Source organism: Girardinichthys multiradiatus, chromosome 22, assembly GCF_021462225.1.
Source record: "Girardinichthys multiradiatus isolate DD_20200921_A chromosome 22, DD_fGirMul_XY1, whole genome shotgun sequence".
In the NCBI taxonomy this organism is placed as follows: domain Eukaryota; kingdom Metazoa; phylum Chordata; class Actinopteri; order Cyprinodontiformes; family Goodeidae; genus Girardinichthys; species Girardinichthys multiradiatus.
In genome coordinates, this window is record NC_061814.1 from 6,365,929 (window position 1) to 6,380,908 (window position 14,980).

Sequence of the window (14,980 nt, forward strand, 5' to 3'; positions counted from 1 at the left end):
CATTTTGGGACCGTTTTTCTCAGAACGGACAGGGGAATGAGAATATTAACACGTTTTTGCTGAAAGAGAAAAATGGAAAAAAACTGAAAATGCCTGAACATGCTCTCGAACAACATCTAATAACTCGGAAACTATAAGGGCTATCGATTTGATTCATGCACCGTATGAATCAGCAGGCCTTGCTGAACAATCATGGAGCTTCTCAGGTTTCTATAAAAATCTGTCTGAGAGGTGTGAACCTGTGAAAACGTGGATAATTTTGACCATTTTTAACCCGAGTGAAAATGAATTTTTCACTCTCAAACAAACCTACTTCACGCGAAAACGATAAAAGGTATCCAAAACATTTCTCAACTGTAGGTATCAGCAGGGATGGGTGAACAATCCTGGAGATTTTCGTGTGTCTACATAAATCCATGTAGGAGATGTGACAGTGTAGAAAAGTGGATAATTTGGAAATTTTCAATTTCCAGCGATTTTGGAAAGGACAGATTTAGTACTCCTAAACAAACCTTTTTTATGACAAAATGATAAAAGGCATCAAAAACATTCCTTCACTGTGAGCGCCAGAAAGGTCTGAACATAAATCTGCACAAGGCTCATGTCTCTACCTCAAACGATTTACGAGAGGCTGTGATTCGAAAACATGTGAGTTTAAGGATTTTTTGGTCAGAATTACACTTTATTGTGTGAATGCTGAAGGCATTCACACAATAAAGAGAAACAGGAACACTATATGAAGGCCTACAGCATTCCTACAGCATTCACACTAATGCATGAATGCATTCTCACTGATAATAATAATAAAGAGAAACAGGATCTCAATACTGTGAATGCCTTCAGCATTCACACAATGAACAAAACTTACCAGTTGACAGAGAACAATGGCAATCTGAAAAAAACAGGTTGCGCATCCCCTGGAGGGCGAGACACACCCGCAGCTCCAACCAGAAAACGGTCACGAGGCTACAAGCAGCAAGCAGAAGTAGCAAGAAGCAGTATATACTCAGCAAACCAGTGCACGACAAGATGAAAAAGGGACTGGGCTCCTGGTGTCACGTGATTATATAGACTCACGTTGATCACCGGTAGATCCCGAGTGACTATTGCTCGACCTGTGCATGCACAAGGATGATTATTCAGTACTTAAAGCCCCACCTCTGGCGGTCAGTAGGGATAAAATAGAACGACGTTTGTCAGAACATTGAACGCCGTCGGGCGTTAAAACGGCGTTCAATGATCTGAAAAACACAGTTTTTTCTGCATTCAGCGGGTGATCATAAAACGCTGCATTAAACTGTGCTTTAATGGGATTTGTGCTGTATTTTGGGGCACCCTAACTTATGAAACAGCAGTTTTTGTGTGATGTAGACACGTGGTAAAAGGGCTGTTTTGTGGCACTGTTAGCTTGTCATATTTACAGATTAGAACAACGTTACGGACGATTTTTGAACCTTTGGCTTACCATAATGCCGTGGGTCACAGACTGTACACTTGCTACTGAGTGCGGTGCTTCACAGTGTGTGTAGAGTCAGGATGTTCAGAAAACCAGCTACACCCAGCAAAAGGCAGAAAACTCTGAACAGCTCAAACAAACCGTGTAAGTTGAGTAATGCTGTTGCATGCAGATAATGTTAGCTAAATGTTTACTTGTTAATACATGCCAGTATATTATGTTCAGAATCAGAATCAGAATCAGAAAAGCTTTATTGCCAAGTACGTTTTTGGACATACAAGGAATTTGTTTTGGCGTAGTCGGTGCAATACAGTACAAATTAAACAGTATAAACATATCTACAATATAATATAAATATATGCGCACAGTTTTAAGTGAGTGAGAAGTAAATATAGAGCAGTATAAGATGCAAGAGCAATACAACAGTGTTAAGCTAGTTAACAAGAATAGGTTACATCCCTTGCTAACTAGTTCATGGTAAGAATCAGATATGGGTAGAGTACCAAAAAATTGTACTGAAGTAAAAGTAGCACTACATCAACATATTTCTACTTGAGTAAAAGTAACAAGTAGCCGTCCAAGAAATTACTCAAGAAAGAGTAAAAAAGTATTTGATAAAAAAGTACTAAGTACTGATTAAGTACTATTTTACTATTTAAAATTATGTAATCAGACAGACCATGATATAAAGTTATGTTAAAATTTCTTTGGTTTTAAAGACTAAAAGAAAGTAATTGAAACAAATAAAAATAAGTAATAACAATAATAATAAGGGCAGAAAAAACACTTATCAAAATCAATTTTTTGTTAACTAACATAAAACATACAAATCAATTTCTTACACTACAAAATGTATGTATGATAGAACAGGGTATACTACATTGACAATATATACTTTTTACTCTATATTACCTTAACCTCTATGTCACAGAAGTCTCATCAGATAAAAGTAACATTAAAACAATTGTGTGAAAAAAGAATGCTAATTTTAGTTAAACTTAAACCGTATGTCTGCTGCATTTTAGGTTGAAATGTGTTTGTTCTTTATTCAGTAAAGTTACTCACAGTGGGCAGAGAAGCCAAACATTTTACTAATGGAAGATTATCGATACTTTATGATAATATTAAGTAAAAATAAAAAGTACGGTGCAGTGAAACCACTCCTAAACGTATTTGTCAAATTCGTAAATGTAACTAGTTACTACCCACCTCTGGTGAGAATAAACCCAGTCCTTGTTAATTCCTGTGTAGAATTTGTGCTCACTATGGCTTTCCACATATTTAAAGAAATTTTTATTGCCCCAATAAAAAGAGCCGAGTGAGGGAAAGCAGAGGCCAGAAGCAGTGGATGATGATGCTAGGTCTTCACAGGTATGAAAAGGTTACAACTTGTAAAATGTTTTTATCCGCAAGGTGAAACCAAGCAGGTATCAGGAGAGGGTTTTCACAGATATTACAGATAACCTCGCATTCGCACACCAAACTATTTATTGTCTGTATTGTAATAGGTAGCCCAGAGAGAAGGCCGTGCTTCAGGGCAGAGACCAGGCTGCAGCACTGACAGGCAGAGCCTGTAGATAGTGATAGAGCAGAGGATTGCTCTTCTGTGGCCACCCTCAAGCCACATCAGCCAGATCCCACGACAATTGTGTGTCAAACATTGGCTGACAAAACTCTAAGATTTCAGAGACAGTGGTATGAGGACTTCTCCTGACTTAATTTTATCCCAGGGGTTGAATAACTATTATGCTTTTACTGTCACAAAGCTTTTTCAAAGAAGGCATCACAGCTTGCAAAAAACACAGAGCAGACATTAATTTCCACTGGTTTTAAAAACTGGCAGAAGGGCTGTGAAAAATTTGCATTACACACTAGATTAAAATAGCCTTGACAACACAAATCTATGAGAGTAGATCAGTGGATATGCAACTGTCTAAAATACAGGCATCACAGCAAGAGGAGGCCCAAACCTGTCTGTTAAACATTTTTGTGCTGTGCAGTTTTTGGCAAGACAGGGTCTTGCTATATGGGGGCATGATGACAGTGAAGGAAATTTAGCACAGTAATTAGAGTATAAATCTGAGGATGACCCTAAACTAAGGAAATGGTTGAGTTCTCGAGTTGACTACACAAATCCCAAAGTTAAAAACGAGATCCTGAGTTTACTAAGCCACTCAATAGTGCGTGAAATTCTAAATAAGATCAGGTCACTTCCACAACAGTTTTCTGTGATTATGGATGGAACACAATACGTGTCAGGAAAGGATCAGAAGGCAGTAGTTGTGACATATGCTGGTCATGATCTGATTGTTCATGAAGAATTTGTTGGCATGTATAAAGTCTCTGACACCACAGGAGAAAACTTTGTAAAGGTTATTATGGATGTACTGCTCCTTCTCAACTTGTCAAAAGCTGGGTTGAGAGGCCAAGCCTATGATAGTGCAGCAAACATGGCAGGAATATATTCAGGAGCACAGAACATTGTCAAAATACATCAACCTCTGGCTCCTTATGTACACTGTGGGAATCTGATCATACAACATGCCTGCTCAGCCTCTTCTGTTGTCTGTGACCCTACGCCGTGGGCTTATAATTTGGGGGTTGTGTTTGGCAAGTCAATGAAAATGAAGTCTATTTTCCAGGATATTGTAAAAGCACAGAGCGGGCCAGTCTCTCAGGCCCTTGTGTCCAACAATGTGGACTGAACGTACAGGTACTAAACCAGTATCAACCTATATTGCTTGATCTAGAGGCAATGGCATATGGTAAATCAGATTCAGCCAGCAGGGCAAATGGCTTGCTTAAAAGATTGCAAAAGCGCAATTAGGTAAGGCTACCTCTGACTATTTCAGAACAGAATTTTTCAAGGAATTTGACACTGTGAGTATGCAATTCACAGACAGTTTTGAAAATGAAGGGGTGCTTATGATCAGGAAACTTGAAAAAGTGCTCTTAACAGAAGTGACAGATAATGATGTTTTGCTGCAGTACCCAGAAGTGAACAGACTTTATCTTCAAGTGCAGTTATTAATGTTCACGTATGAGTATCAGTCAAGCAGTGAAGCTGTTGCCATTTTGCGAGGAATGTTGCCAGGGGTCCGGGGCCTTTCTGAACAAGTGGAAATACTTGTGTGGTTGCTTCTTACTGTGCCTGCCTTGTCTGCTTAGACTGAAAGAAACGTCAGTGGTCTTCGGAGGTCAAAAACCTGGCTCCGCAGCACAGTGACACAGTCTTGGCTGAACAGTGTTGCTGTGTGTCATATCCACAGAGAAAAAATACACAAACTAAACAGGAAAGAAATTGCTCATCAATTCGTTGCTGATAATGAGAGGCACAGAAACACATTAGGGTGCTTCAGTTAGGGGAAATCAGTGAACTGCTACATACAGTGCCTTGCAAAAGTACTCCCCCTTGAACTGGTCAACCTCTTGCCACATTTCAGGCTTCAAACATAAAGATATAAAATTCTAATTTTTGGTGAAGAATCAACAATAAGTGGGACACAATCGTGAAATGGAATGAAATTTATTGGATGTGTCAAACTTTTTTAACAAATAAAAAACGGAAAAGTGGGGTGTGCAATATTATTCGGGCCCCTTGCGTTAATACTTTGTAGCGCCACCCTTTGCTGCAATTACAGCTGCAAGTCGCTTGGGGTATGTCTCTATAAGTTTTGCACATCGAGAGACTGAAATTCTTGCCCATTCTTCCTTGCAAAACAGCTCGAGCTCAGTGAGGTTGGATGGAGCGCGTTCGTGAACAGCAGTCTTCAGCTCTTTCCACGGATTCTCGATTGGATTCAGGTCCGGACTTTGACTTGTCCATTTCAACACCTCGATACGTTTATTTGTGAACCATTCCATTGTAGATTTGGCTTTATGTTTTGGATCATTGTCTTGTTGGAAGATAAATCTTAATCCCAGTCTCAGGTCTCTTGCAGACTCCAACAAGTTTTCTTCCAGAATGGTCCTGTATTTGGCCCCATCCATCTTCCCATCAATTTTGACCATCTTCCCTGTCCCTGCTGATGAAAAGCAGGCCCAAACCACGATGCTGCCACTACCATGTTTGACAGTGGGGCTGGTGTGAGCTGTGTTGCTTTTACGCCAAACATGTTGTTTTGCATTGTGGCCAAACAGTTCGATTTTGCTTTAATCTGACCAGAGCACCTTCTTCCATATGTTTGGTGTGTCTCCCAGGTGGCTTGTGGCAAACTTTAAATGAGACTTTTTATGGATATCTTTGAGAAATGGCTTTCTTCTTGCGCCTCTTCCATAAAGGCCAGATTTGTGGAGTGTACGACTGATTGTTGTCCTATGGACAGACTCTCCCACCTCAGCTGTAGATCTCTGCAGTTCATCCAGAGTGATCATGGGCCTCTAGGCTGCATCTCTGATCAGTCTTCTCCTTGTTCGAGATGAAAGTTTAGAGGGACGGCCGGGTCTTGGTAGATTTGCAGTGGTCTGACACTCCTTCCATTTCAATATAATTGCTTGCACAGTGCTCCTTGGGATGTTTAAAGCTTGGGAAATCTTTTTGTATCCAAATTCAGCTTTAAACTTCTCCACAACAGTATCTCAGACCTGCCTGATGTGTTCCTTGGTCTTCATGATGCTCTCTGCGCTTTGAACAGAACCTTGAGACTATCACAGAGCAGCTGCATTTATACGGAGACTTGATTACACACAGGTGGATTCTATTTATCATCATCAGTCATTTGGGACAACATTGGATCATTCAGAGATCCTCACTGAACTTCTGGAATGCGTTTGCTGCACTGAAAGTGAAGGGGCCAAATAATATTGCACGCCCCACTTTTCAGTTTTTTATTTCTTAAACAAGTTTGACACATCCAATAAATTTCATTCCACTTCACGATTGTGTCCCACTTGTTGATTCTTAACAAAAAAATTAAATTTTATATGTTTATGTTTGAAGCCTGAAATGTGGCAAGAGGTTGACCAGTTCAAGGGGGATGAGTACTTTTGCAAGACACTGTATATGTAGATGTTGTGGGAGACTTCTTTTGAGGATTAGGTGGAGAAATTGGTCTATCACAGACACATATGTATATTTCAGTCAGTTTTTAATTTATATGGTTCTTGCCCCCACACAAACGTAAAGATCTCAGTTATTTAACTAAAGATGATTAACAACAAAGAGACTTGGTTTCTATTTTAATTATGACTTATTTTATTTTGGTTGTATTACTATTTCTGCTGCAGAGCAAGAGAAATTATTTTGTGTAGTTAATCAAGAGGTGATTGAGGCAAAAATGACATGAATTTTTAAAAATGTAGTTTATGTTTAGACATTTTGTTTATTTGTTAACTATATTTTTAGATATTATTTGCCGTCTGCATTATTTGTGTTCTTGAAGGAAGCAGGTATACAGGTCCTTCTCAAAATATTAGCATATTGTGATAAAGTTCATTATTTTCCATAATGTCATGATGAAAATTTAACATTCATATATTTTAGATTCATTGTACACTAACTGAAATATTTCAGGTCTTTTATTGTCTTAATACGGATGATTTTGGCATACAGCTCATGAAAACCCAAAATTCCTATCTCACAAAATTAGCATATCATTAAAAGGGTCTCTAAACGAGCTATGAACCTAATCATCTGAATCAACAAGTTAACTCTAAACACCTGCAAAAGATTCCTGAGGCCTTTAAAACTCCCAGCCTGGTTCATCACTCAAAACCCCAATCATGGGTAAGACTGCCGACCTGACTGCTGTCCAGAAGGCCACTATTGACACCCTCAAGCAAGAGGGTAAGACACAGAAAGGAATTTCTGAACGAATAGGCTGTTCCCACAGTGCTGTATCAAGGCACCTCAGTGGGAAGTCTGTGGGAAGGAAAAAGTGTGGCAGAAAACGCTGCACAACAAGAAGAGGTGACCGGACCCTGAGGAAGATTGTGGAGAAGGGCCGATTCCAGACCTTGGGGGACCTGCGGAAGCAGTGGACTGAGTCTGGAGTAGAAACATCCAGAGCCACCGTGCAAAGGCGTGTGCAGGAAATGGGCTACAGGTGCCGCATTCCCCAGGTCAAGCCACTTTTGAACCAGAAACAGCGGCAGAAGCGCCTGACCTGGGCTACAGAGAAGCAGCACTGGACTGTTGCTCAGTGGTCCAAAGTACTTTTTTCGGATGAAAGCAAATTTTGCATGTCATTCAGAAATCAAGGTGCCAGAGTCTGGAGGAAGACTGGGGAGAAGGAAATGCCAAAATGCCAGAAGTCCAGTGTCAAGTACCCACAGTCAGTGATGGTCTGGGGTGCCGTGTCAGCTGCTGGTGTTGGTCCACTGTGTTTTATCAAAGGCAGGATCAATGCAGCTAGCTATCAGGAGATTTTGGAGCACTTCATGCTTCCATCTGCTGAAAAGCTTTATGGAGATGAAGATTTCATTTTTCAGCACGACCTGGCACCTGCTCACAGTGCCAAAACCACTGGTAAATGGTTTACTGACCATGGTATCACTGTGCTCAATTGGCCTGCCAACTTTCCTGACCTGAACCCCATAGAGAATATGTGGGATATTGTGAAGAGAACATTGAGAGACTCAAGACCCAACACTCTGGATGAGCTAAAGGCCGCTATCGAAGCATCCTGGGCCTCCATAAGACCTCAGCAGTGCCACAGGCTGATTGCCTCCATGCCACGCTGCATAGAAGCAGTCATTTCTGCAAAAGGATTCCCGACCAAGTATTGAGTGCATAACTGTACATGATTATTTGAAGGTTGACGTTTTTTGTATTAAAAACACTTTTATTTTATTGGTCGGATGAAATATGCTAATTTTGTGAGATAGGAATTTTGGGTTTTCATGAGCTGTATGCCAAAATTATCCGTATTAAGACAATAAAAGGCCTGAAATATTTCAGTTAGTGTGCAATGAATCTAAAATATATGAATGTTAAATTTTCATCATTACATTATGGAAAATAATGAACTTTATCACAATATGCTAATATTTTGAGAAGGACCTGTAGGTCTTGCCATTTTTCTTTATCTTGATGTTAAAAATGTTGCACATCTGTTACATTTGTTTAAAATGTGGATTTGTTCAATGTTGTGTCACTTTCTTTGTGCATGCCATTAAATTTAAGTATGTGGATTACTACCCTGTTACCTTGTCACTTCCATTCCATATAGTGAGCTAAGTAATAATTTGCTTACAGGAATGGCTTTTACCGAACATCTCATGTCCAGGGTTGTCATTTGGCACTTCATGATCTGGCTACTTACCCTGTAGATGTCAGAAGGTCATTGTGACAACTCAACCAGAGTGTGGTAGCTAAAACTAAAATTTTGTTAGTTTAAATAACTTGGTCCCCTGGAGCTATACCGTGGCTCTTGGTGATTATATGGCTCCTTAACCACTAAGGAGAGGTGCGTTTGAAAGTGAGAGGTGATATCTCAATAGACGAATGGAAAATATGTCCCCCTCACTTGGTAAGATGGTGATTATGCTCCTGGTTATGTCCCACTGTGTGTGAGAGTGAAGTCACTGTAAAACATTTAAAACAAAGACAATACAGTTGCAGAATTAGCATTGTCACCCGTCTGTAGCATCTTTTACTAGCTGTAGCATAGTTAACATTAGTAATTGTAATCAGTCTCCATGTGCCAACCCTAGAGGCTGAGTACCCTTATCTCAAGTCAACTCCAGCCAGTTTACTCCTTCAGCAGTTTAGCAAAACATCCCAAAGGTGGGTCTGAATAGAAGGAGCAGAAGGCTTCTATTCATAGCAGACGTGTTACTGTACAATAGGTACTCAGCTTCTCACAACGTTTGTGCCTTCTCTGTCTTCAACCCCTCAGCTTCCACACTGAAGGGTGTCTGTTATCATGACAGCTTAATAGTGCTTAGAGTAGATATGGTGTGTTTACTGATCTCCAAAAAATATGGATTTTTTTTTTCAGGAGGAAAAAAAGGAGTTTGAACTTGTACTAATTTGATTTACCACAAGGATGTCCTTTTAAACAACTGGTTTCCTCTGCCTGTTGAGAGATTTGGTAGCTTCAGTTGGTGCTGCAGCTCAGGAACTTTATGAAGGTTCTGCTTGGTCCAGTATACCAAACCTTTTGGTAGCATTGTCATAAACACAGTACTGTTGGGATGGGATTCTTACTGTGCAATAAGGACAAGGAAAAATACCTCAGCATCACAGTATTTTTACACAGATCAAAATCTTACATTATTTAACAATTTTTTTTAAACAGAAAAGCAACATTTATTCCTGCTGCTACAAAACAACATAATTATAACACTTATAATTACTTTATATCTAACATTTATTCTTATGTTGATACTTAGATTTGAATAATTGCTTGCTAAATTTGGTTGTAGTTTCCAAGGTCTGATTGCACAGAATATGAACCTTGTTGCCATTCTCGTCTTTATAGAGTAACACAAGTCTAAGAAGCAGATATGAGCTGGTTAATTAGTAAGGCTGTCTGCTAAGGTACAACCTGTACCTCTGCAGCAGCAGTTAGGAGTGATGGGTGGTGTTCCCAAAAGGCCAAATTTGGTTTTCATGTAAGCCAGTGAACAGTGTAGCTGAGGAGCTTTGCGAAGCAACAAGTGAGGGAGAGGCTGCTCTTCTATGCCCCCTACAGCTTGAGCAAACTGAGGTAACTTCTCCAGCATCTCATGATAAGGACTTTAAACCAAAGAGATGTATGATGGGAAATGTTAGTGGTATGTGGAATCAGAACTCGTAAAACCTTAGACTCAACAGGATTTTAACTACACCAGACCTAAATGTGAGGTTCACTCAGGGTAACTGGAAGTGATTCATTCACACTGAAGGACTTAAGGCTCAGCAGTGTCTTTCCTCCTCAGACAGAGTCCTGGAGAAGGCCATGCTTAAGTGCGTCCTGAAGCCCTTGAAGCCGGCTATCAGCGCTGCTCTGAAGAGGTTCCAGGTGCACAGCGGTGGCTGGAAGGAGCTGAAAGAGAACCTGTCTTTGGCCAAAACCTGGCGACCACAAAAGATGGGCGAGGCTGACGCACCTCCCCCTGACCCTGTAGCCATAGAGAAGATCAGGCAAAAATTCCAGACCATGTGTAAGCTGTACTCCCCAGAGAAGAAGGTCTGCATGCTGCTAAGAGTCTGCAAACTTATTTACACAATCATGGAGGACAAATCAGGTAGAGATCTTTGAGATGAACAGTTTTCTAAAGTTAACATACTCTGCATGATATTTTATGAGAATGATGAAATGAGCCTATGCCTTTGCCTCAGGTCGTTTGTATGGAGCTGATGACTTCCTCCCCATGTTGACCTATGTTTTAGCCCAGTGTGACATGCCTGAGTTGGACAATGAGATCCTGTACATGATGGAGCTGCTGGACCCTTTGCTGCTGCATGGAGAAGGTGCCTGTCAAACATTTACTCCTTTAAAAAAAGATTATTTTTCTTCAGACTGCTGTTACCACTGTTTCTGTGTGTCCAGGTGGTTACTACCTGACCAGTGCCTATGGAGCCATGTCCCTGATTAAGAACTTCCACGAGGATCAGGCAGCCAGAGTGCTGAACTCTGAAACCAGAGATACACTACACCAGTGGCACCGGCGCCACACCACCCAGCATTCGGTGCCCTCTATTGATGACTTCCAGGTGAGCATCACCACAACAGTCTAACAGACCACCTCTTCGCTTGCTCAGCCAGGTTGTCTTTTACTTATAGAGATGGTCTCCTGTTTTTGTCCTAGAATTACCTGCGTGTGGCGCTGCAGGAGCTGGACAGTGGCTGCACAGCCAAAACCTTGGAGGTGCAACCTGACACCACGGTGGAGGAGCTGTGTCAGCTGTGTGCCCTGAAGTTTAAGGTGACAGATCCCGAGACCTACAGCCTGTTCTTGCAGATGGAGGGAAGCAGCCAGCAGCTGGCGGCAGATACCCACCCTCAGAAGATCAAGGCTGAGCTTCACAGCTGCCCAGAGCCAGTTCCCTTCCACTTTGTCTACCGCCGTATGGCTAAAAACAGAACATTGTCGGGAGCTCTCTACAACGCCACTCCCGACCTTAGCCGTCTTCCTTCAGTCTCTGATCCCAAGGCTGACCTAATCCACCAGAGCACAGAGCCTCCAGCTTCCAGTATCATCTCCAGCCTCAACAGCAGCTGCATCACAGAGGAACCTCCAGCCGACACACATTAGATCTTCATCTCCTACAAACATGCTTACATGAACTGTGTTGTTTGGATGTCAAAAAAGCCCGCATAGGCAAAATAGCCTACATTTCTATATCAAAAAGGTTTCCTCATAAAAAACCTCATAATTAACATGAATAAAAGGCTTGAAAACATCAGCTTGCGAGCGGTTAATATATGTGTGTGTGTGGATATACATATGAACAATTTAAGTGATGGAAGAAGGGTGGATTTACGTTTAACAATTACAGGTCAGCTGTTACTTTGTTGTTGAGAGTTTCAATAGCTAAACGTTTTAGATTGCCGATGAAAATAGGTTCAGTGACACCTAGTTGTCACTGATGCACATAAAAAGCTCCTTTTGAAGTGGGCACATAACAAGGTCCTTTTGAAGTGGAGCCCGCTGCCAGACAGAAAGCTGTAAGCAGACAGACAGAAAGCTGTAAGCAGACACCACTTCACTCCAGCAGTTGATCCCTAGGATTATATCTTTAATTACCTCTTAATCAATTTGATCCACTTTGTTTAAATGTAAACTATGCTTTGCATTCATACATCAGTGACCTTTGACCTATAAACATGTTTGAATCAGATCTTATGATCTAAAATAATAGTGTTGTAAATATATTAAAATCTTTGTGCATGTGCTTTATGTTTTAGTTTAGCGTTAAGAATATAGAGTATTCACTGTTTATCTTGGTTATACGAGCTAGTGTCATATTTTCTATTCACACTGACATGTGACAGAGGAAATGCAGTGATTGGTTAGGTTGTGTGGACTTTTACGCTGCGTGACATGCTGTGCAGAGGAATGCAGGTGTTTGGAGGAGAGTGTTGTTGGGCAGGTAATTGGTTGTTTGGCTCTGTCTGTGAGATAAGAAGAAAATGCTTGAAGGAAAAGAGAGAGCCATAGAAGGAAGTTGAGCAGGATTAGTATCGGTCTGGGGTACTGTTCTACTGGCATGTTGTTAGGGGCTGCTTTGAGTATTTATGTCTGTGTTTGGATGGTTCACGGATAACATCTTATCCTGAATACTCTTGATGTCAAAATGTCACAAGACACTTTCCCTGCCTGATATATATTTGTATCAGAAATATTTTCTTCTGCACCTAATTAACATTGAACCTGGAATGAAATATCTGCTTGTTGCTGTTTGAACAAAGCTCCACTGTTAGTCTTTGTGGAATTGGGCCTGTGGTCGGGTGGGTGGGGCAGTGGAGAATTGGGGTGGGGGACTCAGCAGTGAGCTGAGCTGGTTACTGTTTCTCCCTGGGCTATCGTTAGCGGTGATATGTTTTTTGTGTGGTTGCGGGGGGCTTGGTAGGGGTGCTTACCGCTGGCCAGGGACCTCTTGCCGGATTGTCTTGTGGGCTCGTCGCTACAGTTCCCTGGGGCTTCTGCACTATAGCTGTTGGATGGTTCCCCTGGTACTCTCCCCTGCTCTGCACTAGAGAGTTGCGGTAGTCCCAGCGGTGATTATCAGCGCACTCACAATTAAACCCACAGGTGTTTAGATTCAGGTGTTAACAGATACACAAATGTTCTAGATTGAGCTGCAGTTACCACTAAATACATCTTGCATTCATTAGTACCTTGCACTTTTTGGTAACAATGCTGTTATTATATATGTTTCTGCAGGTGTGGAAGAATCTGGTGTTATCTTGTAATCTCTTCATCCTTTTTTCTCTCCTCCATTGTTTTCTCCTTATCTCCCTTTTTCCTTTTTGCTCCACTTTCTTTTTCTTGCGTCGTATTTTTTCCTTTTCCATGTCCATAACAATTTATACAATCCTTAAGCAGTGACTAATAAAGTTTCTTTATAAACATCAAGCAGAGCATTAAAGCATTAGCCGTAATGCTCTACTTGTGAAAGTAAATATGTTGGGCTTCTTCTTGGCACTCTGACAACAATTCTGAGTGCTACTCTGCTGGGCAGGAAATGGTAAAAAAAAAAAAGAAAAAAGAATTTGTTTGTTTTTGCCAATTTTCTATTGGAAAAAATGTGGATTGTTGTATCCCTAATTTAAATACTACAATAAGGAGATCGCCTGACCAGCCTTCACCTTATGTGGTTTAAAATGGATTAGAGGGTTTTTATTGCACTTCAAAAGTTTAAGTGATGAAACGAAAAGGTTTTTTGACACCTGCTCCTTAGTATAAACCACATCTATCTCCTCTGGTCCCTTCTCGGATGTGTTTGGGCCACAACAATTTATTTAATTAATCGTGATAAAACAGTAACTAAAATAATTGTCAACTAATTTAGTAATCGAATAATCTTTAACTGGATTATACAGATTAGTAATTAGGCCAAACTTTTACAAAAATAATAAGATTGTGCCTCTACCTGTAAATTGAAAATATGCTCCATATGCTCTACCCAGAACTCCTAAAATGGCGTAATTTTAGCTTCACCTGCTTCAAATTCTGTATATAAATCTTCTATTTAGCACCTTTTGATTATTAATCGATTAATTAAAAAAAATGGTCGACAGATTAATCGATTAGCAAAATATATGTACAACTCACCTTTGAGAGGAACATGCTAGGAACTTCAGCATGCCATGACATTAAAAAGCAGTGTAAATACAGTCATGAAATATCAGTTCAGAACTAATCCTAAATTCTCTTTTAGAAGCCAGTTTCCTCTTTTGAGTTATCAGAAATATTAGCTTCATCTAAACCTTCAACTTGTATGTTCCCTCTGATTACCAGCCCCATTTTAGGTATGATTAACCTATCCTTAGTAAATGGATATGTACCACAATCTTTTAAGGTAGCTGTAATTAAACCTTTACTTAAGAAACCTTCGCTTGATCGAGATGACTTGAAAAACTACGGACCTATATCCAGTCTTCCATTCTTATCTAAAATTCTTGAGAAAATAGTTGTTAATCAAATGTGTGAAAGTTTACACAACAATTACCTGTTTTAAAAGTTTCAGTCAGGCTTCAGAGCTCATCATAGCACTGAAACAGCTCTGCTGAAAGTCACTAATGATATTCTCCTTGCCTCAGATAATGGACTTGTGTCTGTACTTGTCCAGTTAGATCTCAGTGCTGCATTTTATACAGTCGATCACAATATTCTCTTAGAAAGGCTGGAATATGCTGTAGGGATCAGGGGAACAATGCTAGGCTGGTTTAAATCTTATTTGTCTGACAGATTCCAGTTTGTTCATTGTTGGAAAAATGTATTTAAGTTATCATTGTTCAGTTTAAATCATGTTTATGTTTGAATTTCTTCTATAGTGTGAAAAAGGGTTTGTGGAAGGTTAAGTAATGCGGTCTGGAGTGGATCAATCCCTGGACATGACAAGCTTATACCATATATGAGAATGACTACTCT

General features: G+C 40.3%; 1 protein-coding gene across 2 annotated transcripts in view; it reads left to right on the forward strand.

The window, feature by feature from the left end:
* The window catches only part of LOC124859234 (ras and Rab interactor 2-like), a 35,619-nt gene extending 23,830 nt beyond the window's left edge, over nucleotides 1-11,789 (forward strand). The window contains exons 3-6 of one of the 2 annotated variants that reach the window (XM_047351894.1): nucleotides 10,319-10,627; nucleotides 10,773-10,853; nucleotides 10,933-11,096; nucleotides 11,192-11,789. In XM_047351894.1, coding sequence (XP_047207850.1) covers nucleotides 10,319-10,627; nucleotides 10,773-10,853; nucleotides 10,933-11,096; nucleotides 11,192-11,638 — 1,001 coding nt within the window. In that variant the 3' untranslated portion in view covers nucleotides 11,639-11,789. Of the gene's footprint in view, nucleotides 1-10,318; nucleotides 10,628-10,721; nucleotides 10,854-10,932; nucleotides 11,097-11,191 lie in introns of both variants that reach the window. The other variant, XM_047351893.1, reaches the window with a different exon arrangement.
* Nucleotides 11,790-14,980: the final 3,191 nt, after the last annotated feature.